Below are 19,084 nucleotides of genomic sequence, written 5' to 3'. Positions count from 1 at the left end.
TAGCCTACATATTTATTTTGTTGAAAAATATATAGGTGAATGGTGAATGGCTTAGAGCAAAGTGGGTAAAGCAAGACCAACATCACGCTTCAGGATAAAAGGAAAGAGAAGGTAGAGAATCGGGAGAAAAAGACAAGTAGACAAAGGCCACTGAACAAAACCAGACAGAATTCAGGGAAAGGCAAAAACAGCACTAGAGATGTAAAAGTACGAATTGGAATTGAAACTAGAACTGAAAGACAGAAGCAGAGCTCCCTTTGTTCTCCTCCTCCATATTCCTGTTCGCAGCCCGCATTGTTAAAATGATTGTTGTAAGCCTAACTTACTCCATAAGTGAGTTTTAGGCACACAGCATTTTCTCACAAGACTCATTCTTTTTGTATCTATAGTACAGACAGAATCTAGAAATGTGCCAGCAATCACATAGCAACAGGTAATTAACATATTTCAGTGTTAGTCTCTAACTTAACACCTGAGTATCTTGAAAGATTTGAAAGTAAATTGTTTCAGCAGATCCTGGCTGCCTGCAAGTCACCAAAGTGTTCTTCCTACTCCCCAGCCTAATAGTTAAAATAATTCCTTTAACTATCCAACTATCCACCTTAACAACCTCAAGATCAAGTTATCAACTAAGTCAAGTTGTCCATAACAACCCATGAGATTCTTAAGGAAAGAAACAAAAAGAACTATATACATGGAAATCACGTGATTTGTGTGTAAAACGTTATGGAGTAAAAAGGAAAGGAAAGAAAAGGTTATAAAAATTAGAATGAGGGGCTGGAGAGATGGCTCAGCGGTTAAGAGCGCCCGACCGCTCTTCCAGAGGTCATGAGTTCAATTCCCAGCAACCACATGGTGGCTCACAACCATCTGTAAAGAGATCTGATGCCCTCTTCTGGTGTATCTGAAGTCAGCTATAGTGTACTTATATATAATAAATAAATAAATCTTAAAAAAAAAATTAGAATGAACAAATGAGCAAAAAGGAAATAGAAATCAGCCCTCGACAATATTCATTTAGCATTCCTCCTTAGGAGGGTTTTTCATTTGTACATTAAGGACAGAAATCCTCTTACAGAGTGGTGAGAGAGTTCAATCACTGAAGATTGCAGTCCTGGAAGTCTAAGGGTCAGCATTCAATCCCCTTAACTCACATTTTTGTTTGTTGGCTGGTTCGTTTTGTCTTTTGAGAGAGCCTCTGTTGACCTGGAACTCACTCAGAGACCTGCTGCCTCTGCATCTGCCTCCCAAACGCTGGGATTAAAGGCATGGGCCAAGACACATATGGCTTGGGTATTTTTTTTTTAATATAGGTGTACTCTGTCTGCATGTACACTTACAGGCCAGAAGAGGGCATCAGATCCTTTTATAAATGGTCATGAGCCACCATGTGGTTGCTGGGAATTGAACTCAGGACCTCTGGAAGAGTAGCCAGCCCCCACTTAAAAAAAAAAAAAAGTCAACAGGTACAGTTGTAATCTGTAATCCCAGTACTGAGAATGCCAGGTGACTATCTAAATTACCTGGCAAGTTAGAGACTAGTGAGAAATCCTGTCTCAAAAGATAGGTAGTACCTGAGTACCTGAAGAATAGTGTTCTGCGGCCTCCACCTTGACATGCACACGCGCGCACACACACACACACACACACACACACACACACACAATCCTGATAAAAATATATTTCATAGTTTGTATAGGGAACATTAGTTCTGTTTTATAAATCATTCACTTGGTTATTTGATAAAAAGCCAAATTAAAATCAGCAGTCGTTAATATTTGTCAACTTTTAACTAATCCCAGAGGTGCATGCTGTGTTTTGTTTTTGATGGTGTGGTATGATATGTGTATGGGTAGGTGTGTACATGTGTGTGTGGAGGGTAGAGGTCAAGGTCAGGTGTCTGTCTCAATCCCTGTCCAGTTTCTTTCTTCTATTCCCCTATATTTTGTTTCACTGAAAATGGGTCATTTCTTAGGCAAAGTATGTTCTCCACCATAAAAATTGTCTAACCAAGGCTAGTTACAATCAACTCATCCATCAAGACAATAGTTACTTCTTAACATGCAATCTATTCTTCAATTTTATCCAAATTCTGAAAATCTATATGGTATTGCCTAGTCAGCTCCAAGGTCCACCTTATGTTTCTGAGACAAGAGTCTCTCTCAAAGCTCACAGATTGACTAGATAGACTGGTCCAGCAAGCCTCTAGGATCCTCCAGTCCTTGACTTTTCAGACTACGGGTCTGCACCACTGTGCCTGCCTTTTACATGGCGGATAGAGGTTAGAATTCAGGTCCTCCTACTTGGTGACAGGAGCTTTACCAACTGAGCCATCTCTCCAATCCTCTGTTTTCTAAAGCATGCTTTACGACGTATAATTCCATTTTTATTAACATATCTGCTGTGCTTTCAGACAGGAACTTAGCCTAACTCTCCTGAGGCGCGTCATCCAGCAGTTGATGGAGGCAGATGCAGAGACCCACAGCTGAGCATCAGGCAGAGCCCGGGGAGTCTTGTGGAAGAGTGGGGGATGAAGTGAGCAAGCTTCAGGGGTCAAGGACACCACAAGATTCACAGAGTCAACTAACCTGGGACCATGGGTGCTCACAGAGCCTAGGCCACCCAACCAGGGAGCATGCGGGAGCTGGGCCTGTACCCCCTACATATTTGTAGCAGTTGTGCAACTTGGTCTTCATGTGGATCCTCTATTGAGTGGAGAAGGGTCGTCTCAGTCTCTGTTCCATGCCATTAGATCCCTGTCCCTCTACCTGGCCTGTCTGGTTGGACCTCAGTGAGAGAGGATGTACCTAGTCCTGCTGGGACCAGATATTCCAAGGTGTGGTGGTACTCAGGGTGACTCCCCTGGGGAAACAGGGAAGAGATTTGTAAGCGTAGGACTGGGCAAAGAAGAGAGAGGGGGTTGTGTTCAGAATGTCAAGTGAATACATTAATTAATTAAACAAATAAAACAGAATTATTATTATAACATTATTATAGAAAAATTTAAGGTACAGTACATTTTTACTGCTAGCAACTTTCTATTTCCAGGTTATTTTCTTATATTTGTACAATGGTACTAATGACATCCTTAAAGAACCCCCTACTCAGGGGTTCTTGATATCCAAACTACTATATAATCATGTACATTTTTCATTTTTTAGTCTCACATTTTCTATATATGATTGTATTAGCAGAGTCCACATGTTGTGACTAGAAATTAAATGAAGAATCAGATGGGAGACCTTGGCTCTCTTCTACTCAACTAGACACTAAAGAGATCTGAACAAGAACTAAAGCAATGACACCCTTTTCAATGCTTGTCCTGCCTGAATTAGGCAGTTCTTTTTCCATAAAAGTATGTGTTCGTGTGTAACATATTTGCAGTTCTATTTTGAAATGAATAAATCTTTTAAAAATATCAGTTTTAATTTTAAAAGGTGGTAAATATTTTTTAAAAGCCTATACATTTAAAATGTTTGTGGTTAGAAATAATTTTAAAGGGGCCCTGGACTAGAGAGCTATTGACTTACAGTAACATCTATTTATAACCAAAAAAAAATTTAATCATATTATAATGTTTATAATTGTCCTCTTCACATAATAACATAGCTTTTAAATGGTAGGAATGAAAGTAATACGTTCTTATTCATCATACTGGCCTCTGACAAACACTTTGGATTGATCTGTCCATTTACTACTTGTACTCTGGACACTTTTGATGTAGGCAAACTCTTTGGAGAACTTACCAGATATGACCTTAAGCAAATACCTTTTCCTAGAACACAGTGAACAGTACAGAATTGTTGGTCAGTAGTTAGATAGTACTTAAAACTGAGACTAAGTGTTGTCACCCAGGATTTGCTAATTGCGAAGATGAAATCTTTTAATGTTAGAACACTGAGGGAAAGAATGTCTTGACATAAACAAAAAATACCTCTTCTACTCACATGTTGAATGCCTAGACATCAACACAACATTCATAGATGGGGGTATTGGGGAAGTGAACAGATCATGAGGACTGTGATATAGTCAATGGATTCATACATGCATAATTCAATGTATAACTGAATGGGTTATTGGAAGATGGTGGAAACTGTGGAAGATAGGGCAGATTGGAGGAGGTGGGTCATTCAGTGTATGCTTTTGAAGGCTCTATCTTGTCCCTGGCTTTTACCCATCTACCTCTTCTTCCTGACTGCCAAAAACTTGGATACATCCTTCTACCATTATGAACTGTCTTAAGCATGACCCAGAAACAATGCAGCCACTCGAACATGAGCTGAAACCTTTGAAACTGAGTCGGCATGACTTTTACTCCTTTTCCCTATCTCATGTATTTGTTTCTGTGACTAGATAGTAACACAGCATGGTTTTCTAAACTTGAATAGACCATATTTCAGAAAGCCTATGACATCTGTGTCAACTGGCAGGTCAGGACATGAAAAGAAAAGTAATACGGTAGAAACACTAGCACAACTATTGAAGGAAATGGCTCAGAGAATTGAAGAAAACTGCAGAGAGCAGGGCAAACAAGTGGTGTTTTAGAGAGGCTCCAGACTTGGGGAAAGAGGACAAATGTTCTGAAGGCAGGTCAAGAAGCAAAGGCGGCCAATACTCCTCACTGACTTTTCACCTGGACCTCACCAAAATGTTCAACTTAGGTTTTTCTTCTTGCCTTTGATACCTCAAGGAATTCCATCTGGGCAAAGCATCCCTACAACCAAAGCTTCTCAAGTCTAGGGGTGCTCTGGAGGCTCATGCCCTTACAGAGTTCAGGCTACAGTGAAACACACCTGAAGTCTTTGCAGAAACAGATCTCATTAGCTGCAGAAGCTCTTCTCCGGCACTCCTTAATGACTCTCCACTATTAGTGTCACCACTGCAGCCTACTGTACTTAGGAATGTGTGTAGGCAACTGGAGACTGATGAGACATAGGTCACTACAACACACAGGCCAGTCTCCCTCGTCCTACAAGGTACAGGACAGCTCCCCATGACAGATGATTATATGGCTCAGAATGTTCAGAGCTGAGCTTTGCAAAACCTGCTCTGAACAGATGATCACGGGAGCTTTTAGCTTCTGCCAGAGAGACAGATTAGCCCATCTGTAAGGTTTATTCATATCTAGCTTGACAAGTATGACTAAGGAGTCAGAAGACTTCTGCCTTGTGAATTACATTTCAAATACATTCAAACAGGACCAAGGAAGACAAACATGAATGCTGTTAAAAGGGAAAAGTAAAAGAAAAAGCAGTGTCCAATAGCAAATACCAATGCTAAGAACCAACACAGTGGCTTTTCCTTAAGTTTAACACTATTGTGTTCAACCTGGATATTCACCACATTGCAGCAAAACTCAATGGCAACAGTTTCCCTTAGCTATACTGACTTCCAAAACACTCCTTTTGCACTAAGGTGCTTCTATATTATTGTTTGTAAAGGAGCTCTATGTAAAAGGAGCTAATGTTCTAATAAAACAAAGCAAAAGTTTGAATCCGCATTAGTTAACAGGTTGTTCTAAGAATAGATGTTATTAATCTTGACAACAGAAAATCAAATGTGCATTTGCTTCATCAATATTTCATGACAAAATCCAATATTTTATTTGAACAATTGTACAATGTTGAGTCATGGAAACAAAAGAAAATCTCTTTAGCCACCTTCCCAGAAGTCCTTTCACATTCTTTCAATGAGAACACAGCAAGGTAACAGTGTGCCCTCTTTAAGGCTTCTCCAGAAAAAAAACTTCAAATGGTCTTGCTTTCAATGTGGATGGCAGTCTAACTCTGCCATTCCACTTTAAAATCTGCTCAAGGAAAATTTAAACTCATGCATATGGAGAATAGATAGTATGTCTCACTGAAGAAATAGATCTTCCTGTCTTTATCAGCAGGCTGCCTGGAACCCAGTGTGCTATTTTATCAGAGGAAATGTTCTGTAGAGATGGTGTATACACATGGTGTTAATGCAGTTAATTCTCCTCGGAGAACTATGAGTCACACAACTGAGTCGAATAAAGGAAGTCAACCTGGGACAACCCTGTGCTGCAAGGCCCAGCGGCCTTAACAAAAGGAGAGACGTCAACCTCTGTCCTCTGTATGGGGTGCTAGGGCACTTATGAAGTTTCTGAAACCTCACTTTCAATATTCCCCTTTAAAATACATCTCTCCCAAGACTGGCACTGTTTCTCATAGGAACATGGTCAGAGAACCTATTAATGGATACTCCATAAACTCTGAGGCAATGTGTACTGGTATTTTAAGAAATAAAGGTTGTTTTAGTATATAATATAAAAGTCCTACCTATGTATATGCATATAAATATTCATATACTATATAGGTTTATATGGATATGTATATAGAGCCCAAAATAGATTATTTGATTGATTTATTCACTCAAGAAAATGAAATTAGTTTAAGGTAATGAAGGGCCAATTTCTCTAATCTGATCAGCAAACAGTGAAGGTATGAAATATTATGCTCTACCCAGCAAATATGCATAGTTCTATGACAATTTCCAAAAAGGAATACTTAAGTTTTAATTTAAAAATAAAATTGGAATTATCTCGCAATGTCCTTCCAGACAACTGGCAAGAAAATCATATGCATTACTTAAGTAATGGAAAATATGAAGAAAACTCTAAGCATGCAAATTACATGCCAAGTGTACCTGCATTGTTTAACTAAATTTTCCTCATCAAGTAGATGCTTTCTAATGGTAGGATGTATTGTTCCCTATTAATGGACGATTAAGTGAGGAGTCCACAGAGCTTGTGTGAGTCCAGGGCATGGGAAAGGCAGAGCCGTGCCCCTCGACTGCTGGCTAGTGTCTCTTCCCCTGCATCCCAGACGCTCTCTGTAAACCTATATTTGGGCTTCATCAGTAAGTAGAATTGTAGATATAAAGTAATATTAAGCCAAAAAACAACTATACTAAATACATGGTGGATATATTGATTTTATGCACATGAAAATGAACAGAAAAAGACCAAGGGAAAAAAATGGAATTAAAATAGCCGGAACTTGATTTTTCTATGGAAATGCTTAAGCACATAATAAGTTGTTCCTCTGTGAATTATGCCTGCTCCAGGATAAGGATAGGGGTAAGTGTGAAGGAGCAGGAAGGAGGGAAGGAAGAGGAGGTGAAGGGGGAGGGATGACACTGACAATGAGAACAATGTTAAAGGAGGAATGTGGCTGTGCAAGGTCACGATGGAGAGACAAGCACCCATCACCCACCCTTGTTAAGGCCTCAGCTCTATTCAGCCTCAGTAACTGGCAGAGTCCCTTTGTGGTATCAGGGGATGGGATTTCTACAAGCTGAAAAGTTTAAAAACAATGTATGTCTCCACAGAAACCTCCTTTCCTTAAAATCAGCTCTTATGTGATAAAATAAATATTTTTAAAATTTTCTCTTCAATTAAAAGAACTTCATCCTGAGTGAGTGCATATTGCCTTCATAATCTTTCTTCTCCTGCCCCTATCCTTCCTTGGGACTTTGCCTGCTGTGCTACAACCTAAAACGAGAACCAGGTGAGGCTTGAGCCCATGCTCCCTCCTCCAAAGAGTACCTGAAACTCATGTGAACAGCTGTCTTTCCACAGGCAAGCTGAGAAAAGCTTCTCGGTCTGCCAGACCCGTGTGCAGCCCAGGAACTCAAACTGAGCAGGAGGCCACCGCTGTCCAGCTCCGGGGTCATTTTGCTTGTATAAAGCCTATTAGTAATGTAAGCCTCTAGTTTAGGAATACAGTAGAAAAATGAAGTGCTGACAAGGGATTTGTTGAGATAGTGTTTAAAAAGAAAATTATAGATGTGATTTACATTGATATTAGCTTTTTTTTAATGAAAAATGATTCTTACTAGTGACAGCAACCAAAAATGAAGACAGAAGTCCCTTAAGTTGTTTTCCTTTAAAACCCCTGTTCTGTCTTGCAGGCATGCACTCACAGCCTTCCTAGTTCTCTCTTGCTTGCAACTGATGCTTTTCTTTCTTCTTCATTCTCCCTTAAACTTTATTATAGGATTTTATCACTTGGACTGGAACGCGGGGCCACATCCATGCTCTGCATGTGATCTGCTAATAAGCCATGTCACCATCTCTTTTATTCTTAGTTCTTGTGATAACTACAATTAATAAAGTACCCTGGTTCTCAAGATTCTAGGGAAAGTGGTTGAAATTGCTACAGTGGGATTAGCTTACTATAATACTAAATTTGAATGTAACCGGCTGGCCCATAATTCCTTTTCTAACAGCTATATACTGAATAAATAAATCATCTACCCTTCCCAAGGCTCAGGGCTCACTGCAGAAGGGGCAGAAAGGCAGGAAGCAGAGGAATGAAGGACAGATGACAGTGAAGCAGTGTTCTCCAGACATGACAGGAAGTAGAAATGAACTTAAAGAGCTGCGCAAGATTCAGCCAGACCAAACCCCAACACAGAAGGCGTAGACACTAACTCCCACTCCTAGCTAAGGAGCTATTGGCAACTGATGACTACTGGGAGAAGGCTACCATCTTCCAGGAGCTGACTCTAGATCATGCACCATACACGTAGACCATACACATACACCATATACCATACACCATACACATGCACCATATACATACATCATATACATACACCATACACATACACCATATACCATACACATACGCCATACACATACACCATATACCATACACCATACACATGCACCATATACATACATCATATACATACACCATACACATACACCATATACCATACACATACGCCATACACATACACCATATACCATACACCATACACATGCACCATATACATACATCATATACATACACCATACACATACACCATATACCATACACCATACACATGCACCATATACATACATCATATACATACACCATATACCATACACCATACACATGCATCATATACAAACATCATATACATACACCATACACATACACCATATACCATACACACAGACCATACACATACACCATACACATGCACCATATACAAACATCATATACATACACCATAGACATACACCATATACCATACACCATACGCCATACACATACACCATATACAATACATATACACCATATGCCATATGCCACATGTCATATGCCACACGCCATACACATACTGGTAGCTCTGAGTGGACTCATTGGATAGGAAAAAACAAACAACACATGAAATTGGGAGAGAATATTGGGGCAGGGAAATTCTTAAACAATTAAAAATAATTAAAGTAATAGAAGTGAAAATACCTTGGCATGAAGTTCAAGAATAAAAAAGTAAATAATCTAAAATGGCTCATCTCATTTGGTTCCTGATACAGTCCTAAAGGTTGATTAGTAAGGACACCTACTGAGATTTTAAAAATATGCCAGTCACCCTATATCAAAAACGTTATGTGTATTTCCTCATTTAAATCTTACAGGAAGCTCATGAGGTTACTGTGAAAACTGCTATTACCTTACACGTATGGAAAACAGAGCATGGGATTTAAGTAAATTGCCCCAGATTGTTCACAATGTCAGTTGGTCAGCTGGGAGCTGACTTTGGCACTCATTGGACCATGGTGTTATCATGGCTCAGCCTTTGAGTCCCATTTGCTTAGGTCCAACCCCAAGCAGGGATGTAAACTCACATCTCTCATCATCTTCACGGCTTCTCTGGTCCTTCCAAGTCTCCGGGCACACATTGCCAGCCTTCTTTTGATATAGACCAAGACATTGGTGTCTCGTCCTGGGAAAGGAGAGATAAAACATCAACAGTTAAAAAAAAATCAAGAAAAACCAAGAGCTTTAAGTTAAGCAACAAGAAAAATGCAGAGGCTCATTTATGTTACCCTAAAGAAAACCCTCCAAGAGAACGTCCTACTCCTCCAGCCTTCCCTACTGCCAAGAGAGCAGAGAACCTCCTTTGTTAATAACAGAGTGTGTGCAGAGCAAAGACAATGCACTTAGATGCCCACAGGCCAAGACGGCGACTGATTACCTAATCTGTGCTTTTGAGTTAAGCATGTGGGCTATTCGATAATAAATAAAATCTCTGTCACCCAGGGCTAAGAAAAGGAACACACTAACATTGCACGTGGTTTACAAGCAAGAATTCCATATTCCGTAAGTATGCATGCTTTTGGTAAAGATGCAAAGGGGTGAATCTCAGGTTGCATCCTGATGAACTATTTTTTTTCTGTTCTTGACATTAACTGTGGAGAAGCCTCATCTTGAACTTCTGGTTCATATTATTCTTTCTCTAACACTAGTGACATCATAATCATCTCCAGGTCCCAAAAGCAGTTGGTTTTAGATGGCAATATAACACATTCCAGATATGACAATAGAGCATGCAGCAGAATGAAAAACTACCCGAGTGTGAGAGAAAGCACTGACAAGCTAAACAGCTACAACAATGGTCACGAAAATGGCCCCCACAAAGTATATTAGCAGCTTCTTATCTTAATCTTTTATTTAATTATGTATTTTGGATATGTTTCCAGGCCAGTGAGAACATGCATATGCTTAATCCTCAATAAAATTACTGTGTTTGAGAAAAATACGACACACCTGTTATGGATTAAGTACATGTATGATACTCCGCTATTAAAAGATGTTGAGACCAAAGTCTGAACATTTCAAGTTTTAAACAATGAGAACAAGATGTGTGCTGAAAAACTGCCAAGTACCTACAAATTATTTTAAAGATGTGATTATATTTTGGATAGATTTGGGCAACAGGTTGAAAGGATTTAATTTAGAGAAGAAAAGAAAGAAAATGTCTTAAGTTATATTATAGGTTGTGTAATTTATGCATTAATTTTCATTTAGTTCACAAAGTGGACATTTACTACACATCTTCAAAATATACTGCTATATTTTTATAATGACCAGGGGCCTTAATGTTACATGTACTCACTGCAGACCAAAACTGCAAACCTGTGTATAGACAGCTTGTGTGGACATACTCCCCACACGTGTCAGCTATAATGTACTGATATTGCTGGCACCTGAGAGCCAGAGTCTGATTCAGTCCGATTCTAGACCAAATCCAAGTTTAATATTAAAATTTAATTATATAATATCAAGTATGAAGGACATATAGCCCTACTTTTCAAACTAAAGGAGAGAGATGAAGTGAGAGAAATTCTACCTAAAAGAAACAACCCACATTTTTGTCAGACCATGAAAACACTTTTCTCCCACAAGAATCACTGGATTTCTGTTTAAATAACCAACCAAGATGAGACAAGGGGCTGAGGGAACTCTAGTAATTACTTTGTCTTACTTCTATACTGTTCCCACAAAGTGTCACGGGCTCTCAGTTTGGGGTACTGAAGTAAAGGGTCTTAGCCTTTTAAAAGTTATTTTACAAAAGGTATTGTTTTAAGCAAACACCAGTAACTAAGAACTTGTGGTTCTTTCTCTCTCAAAGATAATACTAATATTTCTTAAATAATAACTATATGCTGATAGACTATAACCAATAAAAGAGTTACTCTAAATTGTCCTTTTTCAACATGCTTTCACCCATGCTATTGAAGACTTAGAGGATAACATTTTTATGATGCTAAAAACCAGTTTATGTTCAGTTACCAAACTTGGAGAGGCAGTTGAGATGAAACCACTGAACGGAAGAAGTGTAAACCAATTCTGCGGAGAAGTTACTATTAAAAGTTATTGTAGTGGGGGATGAATGGAAGGGTTTGGAGGAAGGAAAGGGAAGGGAGAAATAGATATTACAAACTCTGAAGTTATTTGTTTATGGCAGTGAAGTTCTGTGGCATGAATAAACAGCGAATACAATGGCAGCCAAAGTGGCAGTGTGCTAAGTGCCTTATTTAACAGAATCCAACGACTCCAGTTCTAAGCCAGCCTGAACCTGTGCTCCAATTAACTTTTCCCATTCCCACCCCTCAGTGCATCACCGGAGGAAACCTTACTGTGTTGAGCTTCATACTGGGAGCCATGATGTTGTAGCTGCTGAGAACGCCGGTAACAACCATCTCCAGCCTTCAGGGCCTGCTTAAAGAGCTTTTCTGCTTCAGCAATAGTTGTGGCTTCCTCTTCAGCCAAGAGAATATAAGCAGTTGCACACCTGTCCATTCAGATATTACAGATTACAACTCCAAGGACACGCAACAGACTGTGGGAGTTCATGCAGAAGGGCAAGGAGTTATGTCTGACATGCAGCATGGCCAAGTGTTTCATGCACCTGTTTGTAGCTGTTGACACAGTAATGGTACAAAAGAAACACCTATAGTTCAGCTTGAGCGGTATAGTGCATCCTGTTAGGAACGTGGGGCTCACATGTGACTTGGCCCCTTCTTAATGTGTCACCTGGGGTAAGGTATCACTCTGCCTCCCTGACGGAGAACATGGCATCTACTTCATGGCTCTGTGAAGGATCAGAAGATGCTTTCTGTGCAGTACTTAGTGTAGCAGTCAGCACTGAGGGTATGCTCAGTGAATGTCAGCTCATGATGACGAGTTTAGTAGCTACTAGTGAGCGCTTCTGCTCAACATTTAAAGAATTACATTCTTTTCGTTTACTAGATACAGACTGTTTTCACTGCAAGAATTTTTTCAGAGCATAAAATTCATTAAATCAAGTTTCTGACTGAAAAACAGTGTGCAGCTTTGCTTTAAACTCCCAGAGCAGTGCTGATTTTCTGCGTCAGAGAACACAAGAAAAACCTGATAAAGTAGTTTCTGGAAAGCTGAACCTCTGATGCAGCCATGCGGCCTAAGGAGAGGCCAACCTCACACATCTAACCCCGAGCTGTCATTTGCAGATGACTGTACAGTATGCCAGGCACTAACCACATCACATCGCATAACCCTGTCAACAACTCTGAGGCCGGAAGCCCAAAAGGATATGCAGTTAACTAACCGACACAGGAGGCTTACAGAGATGCAGACCTTCCAAACCATACAAACAACAACCCTCTGTCAGAGAAAGGGGGCCTGAGGGGGTGACGAGGCCAGAGCAGACTGCACGGGTGCTAATCTGCGCTCATCCCTTTGTCTTCCCCACTGCTCTTCTGTGGCCAGTGCCCTGTTTCTCTCCATCAGACCACAAGAGAGGAAATAAACAGAAATCGAAACTAAATGTTACTGCTTGAAAACTGCAAAGCCAGCTAGGAGAAAGTATGAGCTTATCAGATAACGTCAGGTTAGGGCCATCTGATCCTTAGGGGTGGGAAGAGTCTTACAAATTCTTCATCCCACCACTCTAAATTCAAGCGTGAATCACTGAGGCTTTAATATGATGAGGTAGGGAGAAAATACGCAGAATAAACGCTAGAAACCCAATTCCTATGGAGGGCAGAATATATGACTTGCAAAGAGTAACAGTGATGCTAAAACTGTCTCATGACTTCCTGAGGGGAACTACTGGGTAGGCATCAGAGGAACTACTTAAGGTTTCAGGTGCCTACATAAAAACATAGCTTTAAGGTAATGAACTGAATACTGAGAAAATAGTAACTGTAGACATAGCTTTAAAGGAATTCACTGTAGGATTTTGGCTGGTGGGTGGGGAGCTCAAGAATAGTTAGGACTAGGCTGTTTGCTTTATGTGTTCATATTTCAAATAGTATTCTTAGGAGGAGAGGGAAAGTAGCGGTACTAGTCAAGAAACATGTCTGTGAGGAAACTCGTGAGTTTTGGGTAGGAACATGCTAAGAGAGAGAGCAATAGAATTGCTAATGGTTGGGGGACAGAACAGGGGTCTCAGCTCGGTGGAAGATGGATATGATGCATCTTTGTCACAACACAATACACACACAGAAGCAAGAAGTGTGGTGATGAAGTGTCAACCATCCAGATATCTGCTACCAGTCTCGTTTGGTTAGAAGTAGGGTGCCCAACAGGTTCTTGACTTACTTTGGTAACAATTTTATCTCCCAGATGGTAGAGGAAGCAATTAGGGGAACTTCAACTCTGGACCTAATTCTGACCAAGAAGAAAAAAATAGTCGGTGAAATGAAAACTGATAGGAACATCCAGCGAGAGTTACTACGTCATTCCAGACTTCAGGGCAGTGGAAGAGCAGGAGGCAGACTTTGGAAATTCGTAGGAAAGAGGGCATGGCTCAGTGGCATGAGATGTAGTATGGAGAACAGCTCAAGACAACAGCTTCCGCATGTCCAACGGTTATCCTATGACAAGTAACCTCTCAGGGAGGCTGGAGGGGTGCCACTGCAGTAACCAGTGTGGCTTCGTGGAGAACTGGCCCAGGTCATACTCTTAAAGGACATGCAAACAAAATGAAAGATGAGAAGAGGGCTGGGACGGACTTCGAGGAGTGGGATGGTTTGTAAGAATGAAATCAGGAGAGCTCGACTTACAAATTAGCAAGGGTTGGCTAACATAAATCAGTAACAGGAGAAAACAAACAAAACCCACCGAGAGCAACTATCCATCCTCTGTCTAAAATTATGGCTCCCCCTTCCCAATATATCCAAAATCACCTCAAAAAAACAAGCCAAAAAAAAAAAAGACAATACAACAACATTGAAACAAAGGTTTATGGTTAATAGTGATAGATAATAAAGAGAAAAGAAAACTCTTTATTGCTTCTTATTCCTGGCTTCTTTAGCAAGGAGAATGACTGTCAGACTAAACAGGAGAGAAGAAATTAAACTCTAAAATGGGTAAAAAAGATGCAAGACAGCACATCAGCAATGCATTTTAAATGAACTACTCTTGTGGGAGGGGCAGACCCTGGTAAGCCCACTGACCTTGCAGGCAGGACATGGAATTGCATTCTATGGAGCGTTGTGGAATCACAAAGAATAGAGACTACAGGATGAAAGGACAAATGTGGTGAACACTTTCAAAATGGGAAAGATGGCTGACCTCCCAAATGACAGAACAGTGACTCAGAAAGAAACTCCAATGGTTTACTAAAGAAATGGCCTCTAAGCACAGTTAAATATAATAATAATAAAATAAAAGTAAATGAAGCAGAAACCACTAGAAGCCAGCTTAAATGGCTGAGAATAAATAACACAGGATTGCTAGCTTCATTTTCCCTAGTAGACTTACTATAAATTAAAACTTTCTATAAAACTGGCATTCTTAAGATCAAAATGGAGAAAGATGGATTGAATCACAGGGTAACAGGGTGCCTAGTAACTGGTTGAATAAAACCAAAGAAATGTGATTCATGAAGACATGAGCCTGCAGGGTAGTCTCGACATGCCAGGCCCCAGACACACACACACACACACACACACACACACACACACACACACACAGACACACACACACACACACACACACACACACACACACACACGCTCATGCACACAGATATGCGCACACACACGCACACACAGCAGGCATATTAAACTGAGGAGGACAGGAAGGGAAAGGCATGTCCCATGACACAGTCAGAAACCATGCAGATTCAGCATTACGGTGACAGGATTTGAAACTCAGTGACTCGTTTTTTATTTCCAAGACCCCTCTGGAGAAGATTCAGTAAGCTTCTTGAGAAAATCATAAAATAGTTTAACAATGACCACTTGGCAAGGGCCTTATTGAGGTGATTCAAGCACCAGATGGGTGGCTGAGCTAAGTGACCTTTAAGGTTTCTGCCAACCCTAAGTTTTAATGACTCCAATATTAAGAATCTCATTTTCTGAGATCTCCAGAAGGATTTCTCAGCCTTCCTTGGTAACCCATAGAATGTTTACCAACAGAAAGGACAGCGTTTCCTCTTTTTACCACCTTAACATTAAGGTTTTAGCTTTTCATCGCCATTTATCTTTTCTGCAGTTGTTTCTTCCACTAGCAGAAGCTACGTCTAGAAGCCCGGACACATAGAAGGGCATTCTACATCTAGAAAGGAGGGTCCCTGTGAAAATGTTCTAGATTTCCTGAGAACCGTACTTAGCTTATGTTCTCCCAATATGCAAAGGATATCCCTTGAAGGGCTTAATCTATGGTCACAGTAAAGGCACTGAACTTAGTTCCAACACACATACCCACACGCACATGCACACCGCTGTCCTTCAGAGAAATAAAACTTTAGAAACTAACGCCCTTGGAAATAAATAGCCTGCATTTCAAATGCACAGCATAACAGGAGTGTCCTGTCAATGGTGACTGAAAATACTCGGCATACCACATGTCTTCATTTTACTCGCAAGTCTGTTCCCTACTTACTCATTTATCTCCAAAGCTTCATGGGCTGCAGAAATCCTGGCTTGAGGGTTCCTCTCTCTCCACGCTTTTTGCATTACTAGTTAGAAAAAAAAAGGAATAATTCAAATCACCAACTACATATAATTCAATGTCTAGCTGTGGGGCATTAAACAGTTGGCAGCTTTAATTGTAACGTTTTATCACTGAGGAAGTCAACTCATATCCCCAAAGTCACACGAGTATTCTGAATTGCTAGTTTTCACTGTTCTTTAGTGGCCAATAACAAACTTTTTGTATGAGGATTAAAGTATAGGTATAAATATCATACATAAAAAGAGTCAAGAAGATGAGCTATAATAGAGTTTTTAATAAACACTTGCTGTTAGAAAACATATTTTGCATATTTTGAAATTTCTATTTTATGGTCAGACCATCTTGAATGACCTGTTCCCATCTGAAGTGACTCTCAGTACCTCAGACTCTCTATAATATATAATATATATTCTACAAATTATATATTATATATTCTATAATATATAATTTCTATTCCACATGTTCCAAAGCATTTGCTACAAATGTGGGATATTTGAAAGTTGAAACTATGTAGACAAAGTGAACTCAGTTAAATTGCCATAGAATTTGACTTGACATGGATATTTGGGACTCCATTTCCCTGAAATCCTAGTTTTTATGTAGCAGAGCAGCTTGTAAATATACTAGGAAAAGCTTGGTGCCCAGGAATATTAATCATAATATGATATTCTATAATAGCGACAAGGACTTTAAAAACAATACTCTCATATAATTTCATAGTTCATCTTTTATAAGTCAGTTTCTTACATGTATGTAGAAGTTGTTTTGCTTAAAGGTATTGTCCTGTCTAGTTTTCTGTCAACTTGGCATCAGCTAGAGTCATTTGGGAAGAGGGACTCTCAGTTGAGAATGTATGTCTATAAAATCAGGCTATGCAAGCCTTTGGGGCATTTTCTTAGTACTGACAGGGGAGGGTGGTATTAACCCTAGACTGGTGCTCCTAGCTCTCTCTATAAGAGCAGGTTGAGCAAGCCATGGGGAGCAAGGCAGTAAACAACCGCTTCCATAGCCTCTGCATCAGCTCCTGCCTCCAGACCCTGGTCTAGTTTGAGTTCCTGCCTCAGCTTCCCTCAACAGACAGTGATTCAGGATACATAAGCCAAGTAAATAAACCTTTTCTTCCCCCAAGTTGCTTTTAGTTGTGGTGTTTCAATATAATAACACAACCCTAATTAAGACAGGAATTTTCAGATTACTTTTGACCCATTTAATAATACAAAATTTACCAACAGCAAAGTGATGAAATGAATGCTAGGCAAGCTCTGCTCGGAGAGAGCACAAATGCACTCCTACACCAGAGCCATGTGCCCTTCCAGTAAACCAATATCTGAAGCCAGTAAAATAGGGTAGCCATTTAGATTTAATGAATCCCCACTTGGTTTCTTTGGGTAGTCCTGGCTGTCCTGGAACTCACTCTGTAGACCAGGCTGGACTCAAACTCTGGGATCTACCTGCCTCTGCCTGCTGAGTACTGGGATTAAAGGTGTGCACCACCCCCACCTTCCCTCACCCCCCAAATCTCAGCTTCTAATTAGAATGTGATTAAGGAGACCCATGTTCCACCTCACCTTTGAAGTTTAACTCACTTTGTATAAGATATGTATCTTCAAAATACATAATAATGATAATTATAGATAATAATAAGCCTCATTTCTACATTGATAATCACTGTAAATAAATTTCCTATAAATATTGCTTACGAATTCTGGGTTTATTAGTCAATTTAATATTTTATTCATGAAGAGAGAGAAAGAGAGAGAGAGAGAGAGAGAGAGAGAGAGAGAGAGAGAGAGAGAGAGGCAAGTGTGTATGTGCACACGTCTAAAGGATAACCTCAGGTGTCAGTCCTTCATCCACCCACCCCTTTTTCTTTTGTCCTTCTTTCTTTAGAGGCAGGACTGGATCTCACCACAGAGTTTAAGCTGACTGCCAGCAAGCCCTGGGGATCCACTTGTTTCTGCTTGCTCAGAGCTGGGATTACAATAATGTGCTATCAAACACAGGTTTTGTTTCTGTTTACAGGGGCTCAAGGGACCAAAATCGGGTCCTCATGCTTACAAGCCAAGAACTTTACCCCCTGGTCTATCTCCCTAGCTCTCCTTGTTCTTATACAGCCCAGATTATCCTGCAATTCACTACATAGTCCAAGCTGCTCCCAAACTAGATGTCCTCCCACCTCCGCCTCCGCCTCTGCCTCCTGAGTGTTGAGATTACAGAAGTGTGCTAGACATCACAGAATCAGAACCATGATCGGGAACAAACTGAACAGCCTTCCCACCCTAAGTATCCAAAGGGTTTCTCATACTTGCATCTGCGGGACGGAGATGGTCCGAGTCACAGGTAAAGAAGGTCTGGTGGTCTTGGGCAGAGAGGTTCATGTCATAGTAGGTCAGAGGCTCTCGTCCTGTGACCCAAGTGTACCTGTCAAGGGCAAATATGACGGTCAGACAGTTTGGGGAAAGGAAAAAGACCTATAAAGGAGGAAGGTGCAGAGAAATTGAAATGCAAATCACTACTAAGCATTGACACATCTCTGTTCATGAACACCAAAACATATTGCTAAAAAACACCCTGCTCTGGGTTAGAGAGTAGCTCAGTAGAAAGAGCTCTGACTGTTCTTCCAGAGGACTCCTGTTGGATTCCCATCAACTACATGACAGCTAATAAGTGTATGTAACTCCAGTTCCAAGGGGGATCCAATGCTGTCTTCTGGCCTCCATTGGCATTGCATGCACATGGTACACAGACACATATGCAGGCAAACCAACCATACACATAAAATAAAAGTAGATCTCAAAAAGTCATCCTGTCTTCCTTCAGGAATTACATAGCACAAA

At 40.3% G+C, this 19,084-nt stretch overlaps 1 protein-coding gene across 21 annotated transcripts in view; it reads right to left on the bottom strand.

Moving 5' to 3' along the window:
* The window catches only part of ST7 (suppression of tumorigenicity 7), a 248,072-nt gene that overhangs the window by 78,487 nt on the left and 150,501 nt on the right, over positions 1–19,084 (bottom strand). For 14 of the 21 annotated variants that reach the window (XR_005503176.2, XR_010065617.1, XM_006236132.5 and 11 more), the window contains 5 exons: positions 18,553–18,668; positions 16,176–16,251; positions 13,887–13,955; positions 11,942–12,096; positions 9,647–9,744 (listed from right to left, as the gene is read on the bottom strand). Coding sequence is in view for 19 of the 21 variants with exons in the window: in XM_006236132.5 (XP_006236194.1) it covers positions 9,647–9,744; positions 11,942–12,096; positions 13,887–13,955; positions 16,176–16,251; positions 18,553–18,668 (514 nt within the window). In the remaining 2 variants the exon portion in view is untranslated. The remainder of the gene's footprint in view (positions 1–9,646; positions 9,745–11,941; positions 12,097–13,886; positions 13,956–16,175; positions 16,252–18,552; positions 18,669–19,084) is intronic. The other 7 variants (XM_063285725.1, XM_063285732.1, NM_001004102.1 and 4 more) reach the window with 1 other exon arrangement.

The sequence above is a fragment of the Rattus norvegicus genome, chromosome 4 (genome assembly GCF_036323735.1).
Source record: "Rattus norvegicus strain BN/NHsdMcwi chromosome 4, GRCr8, whole genome shotgun sequence".
Taxonomy (NCBI): domain Eukaryota; kingdom Metazoa; phylum Chordata; class Mammalia; order Rodentia; family Muridae; genus Rattus; species Rattus norvegicus.
Note: the sequence above shows the minus strand (reverse complement) of the source record. Positions and strands in the feature narration are given on the sequence as shown.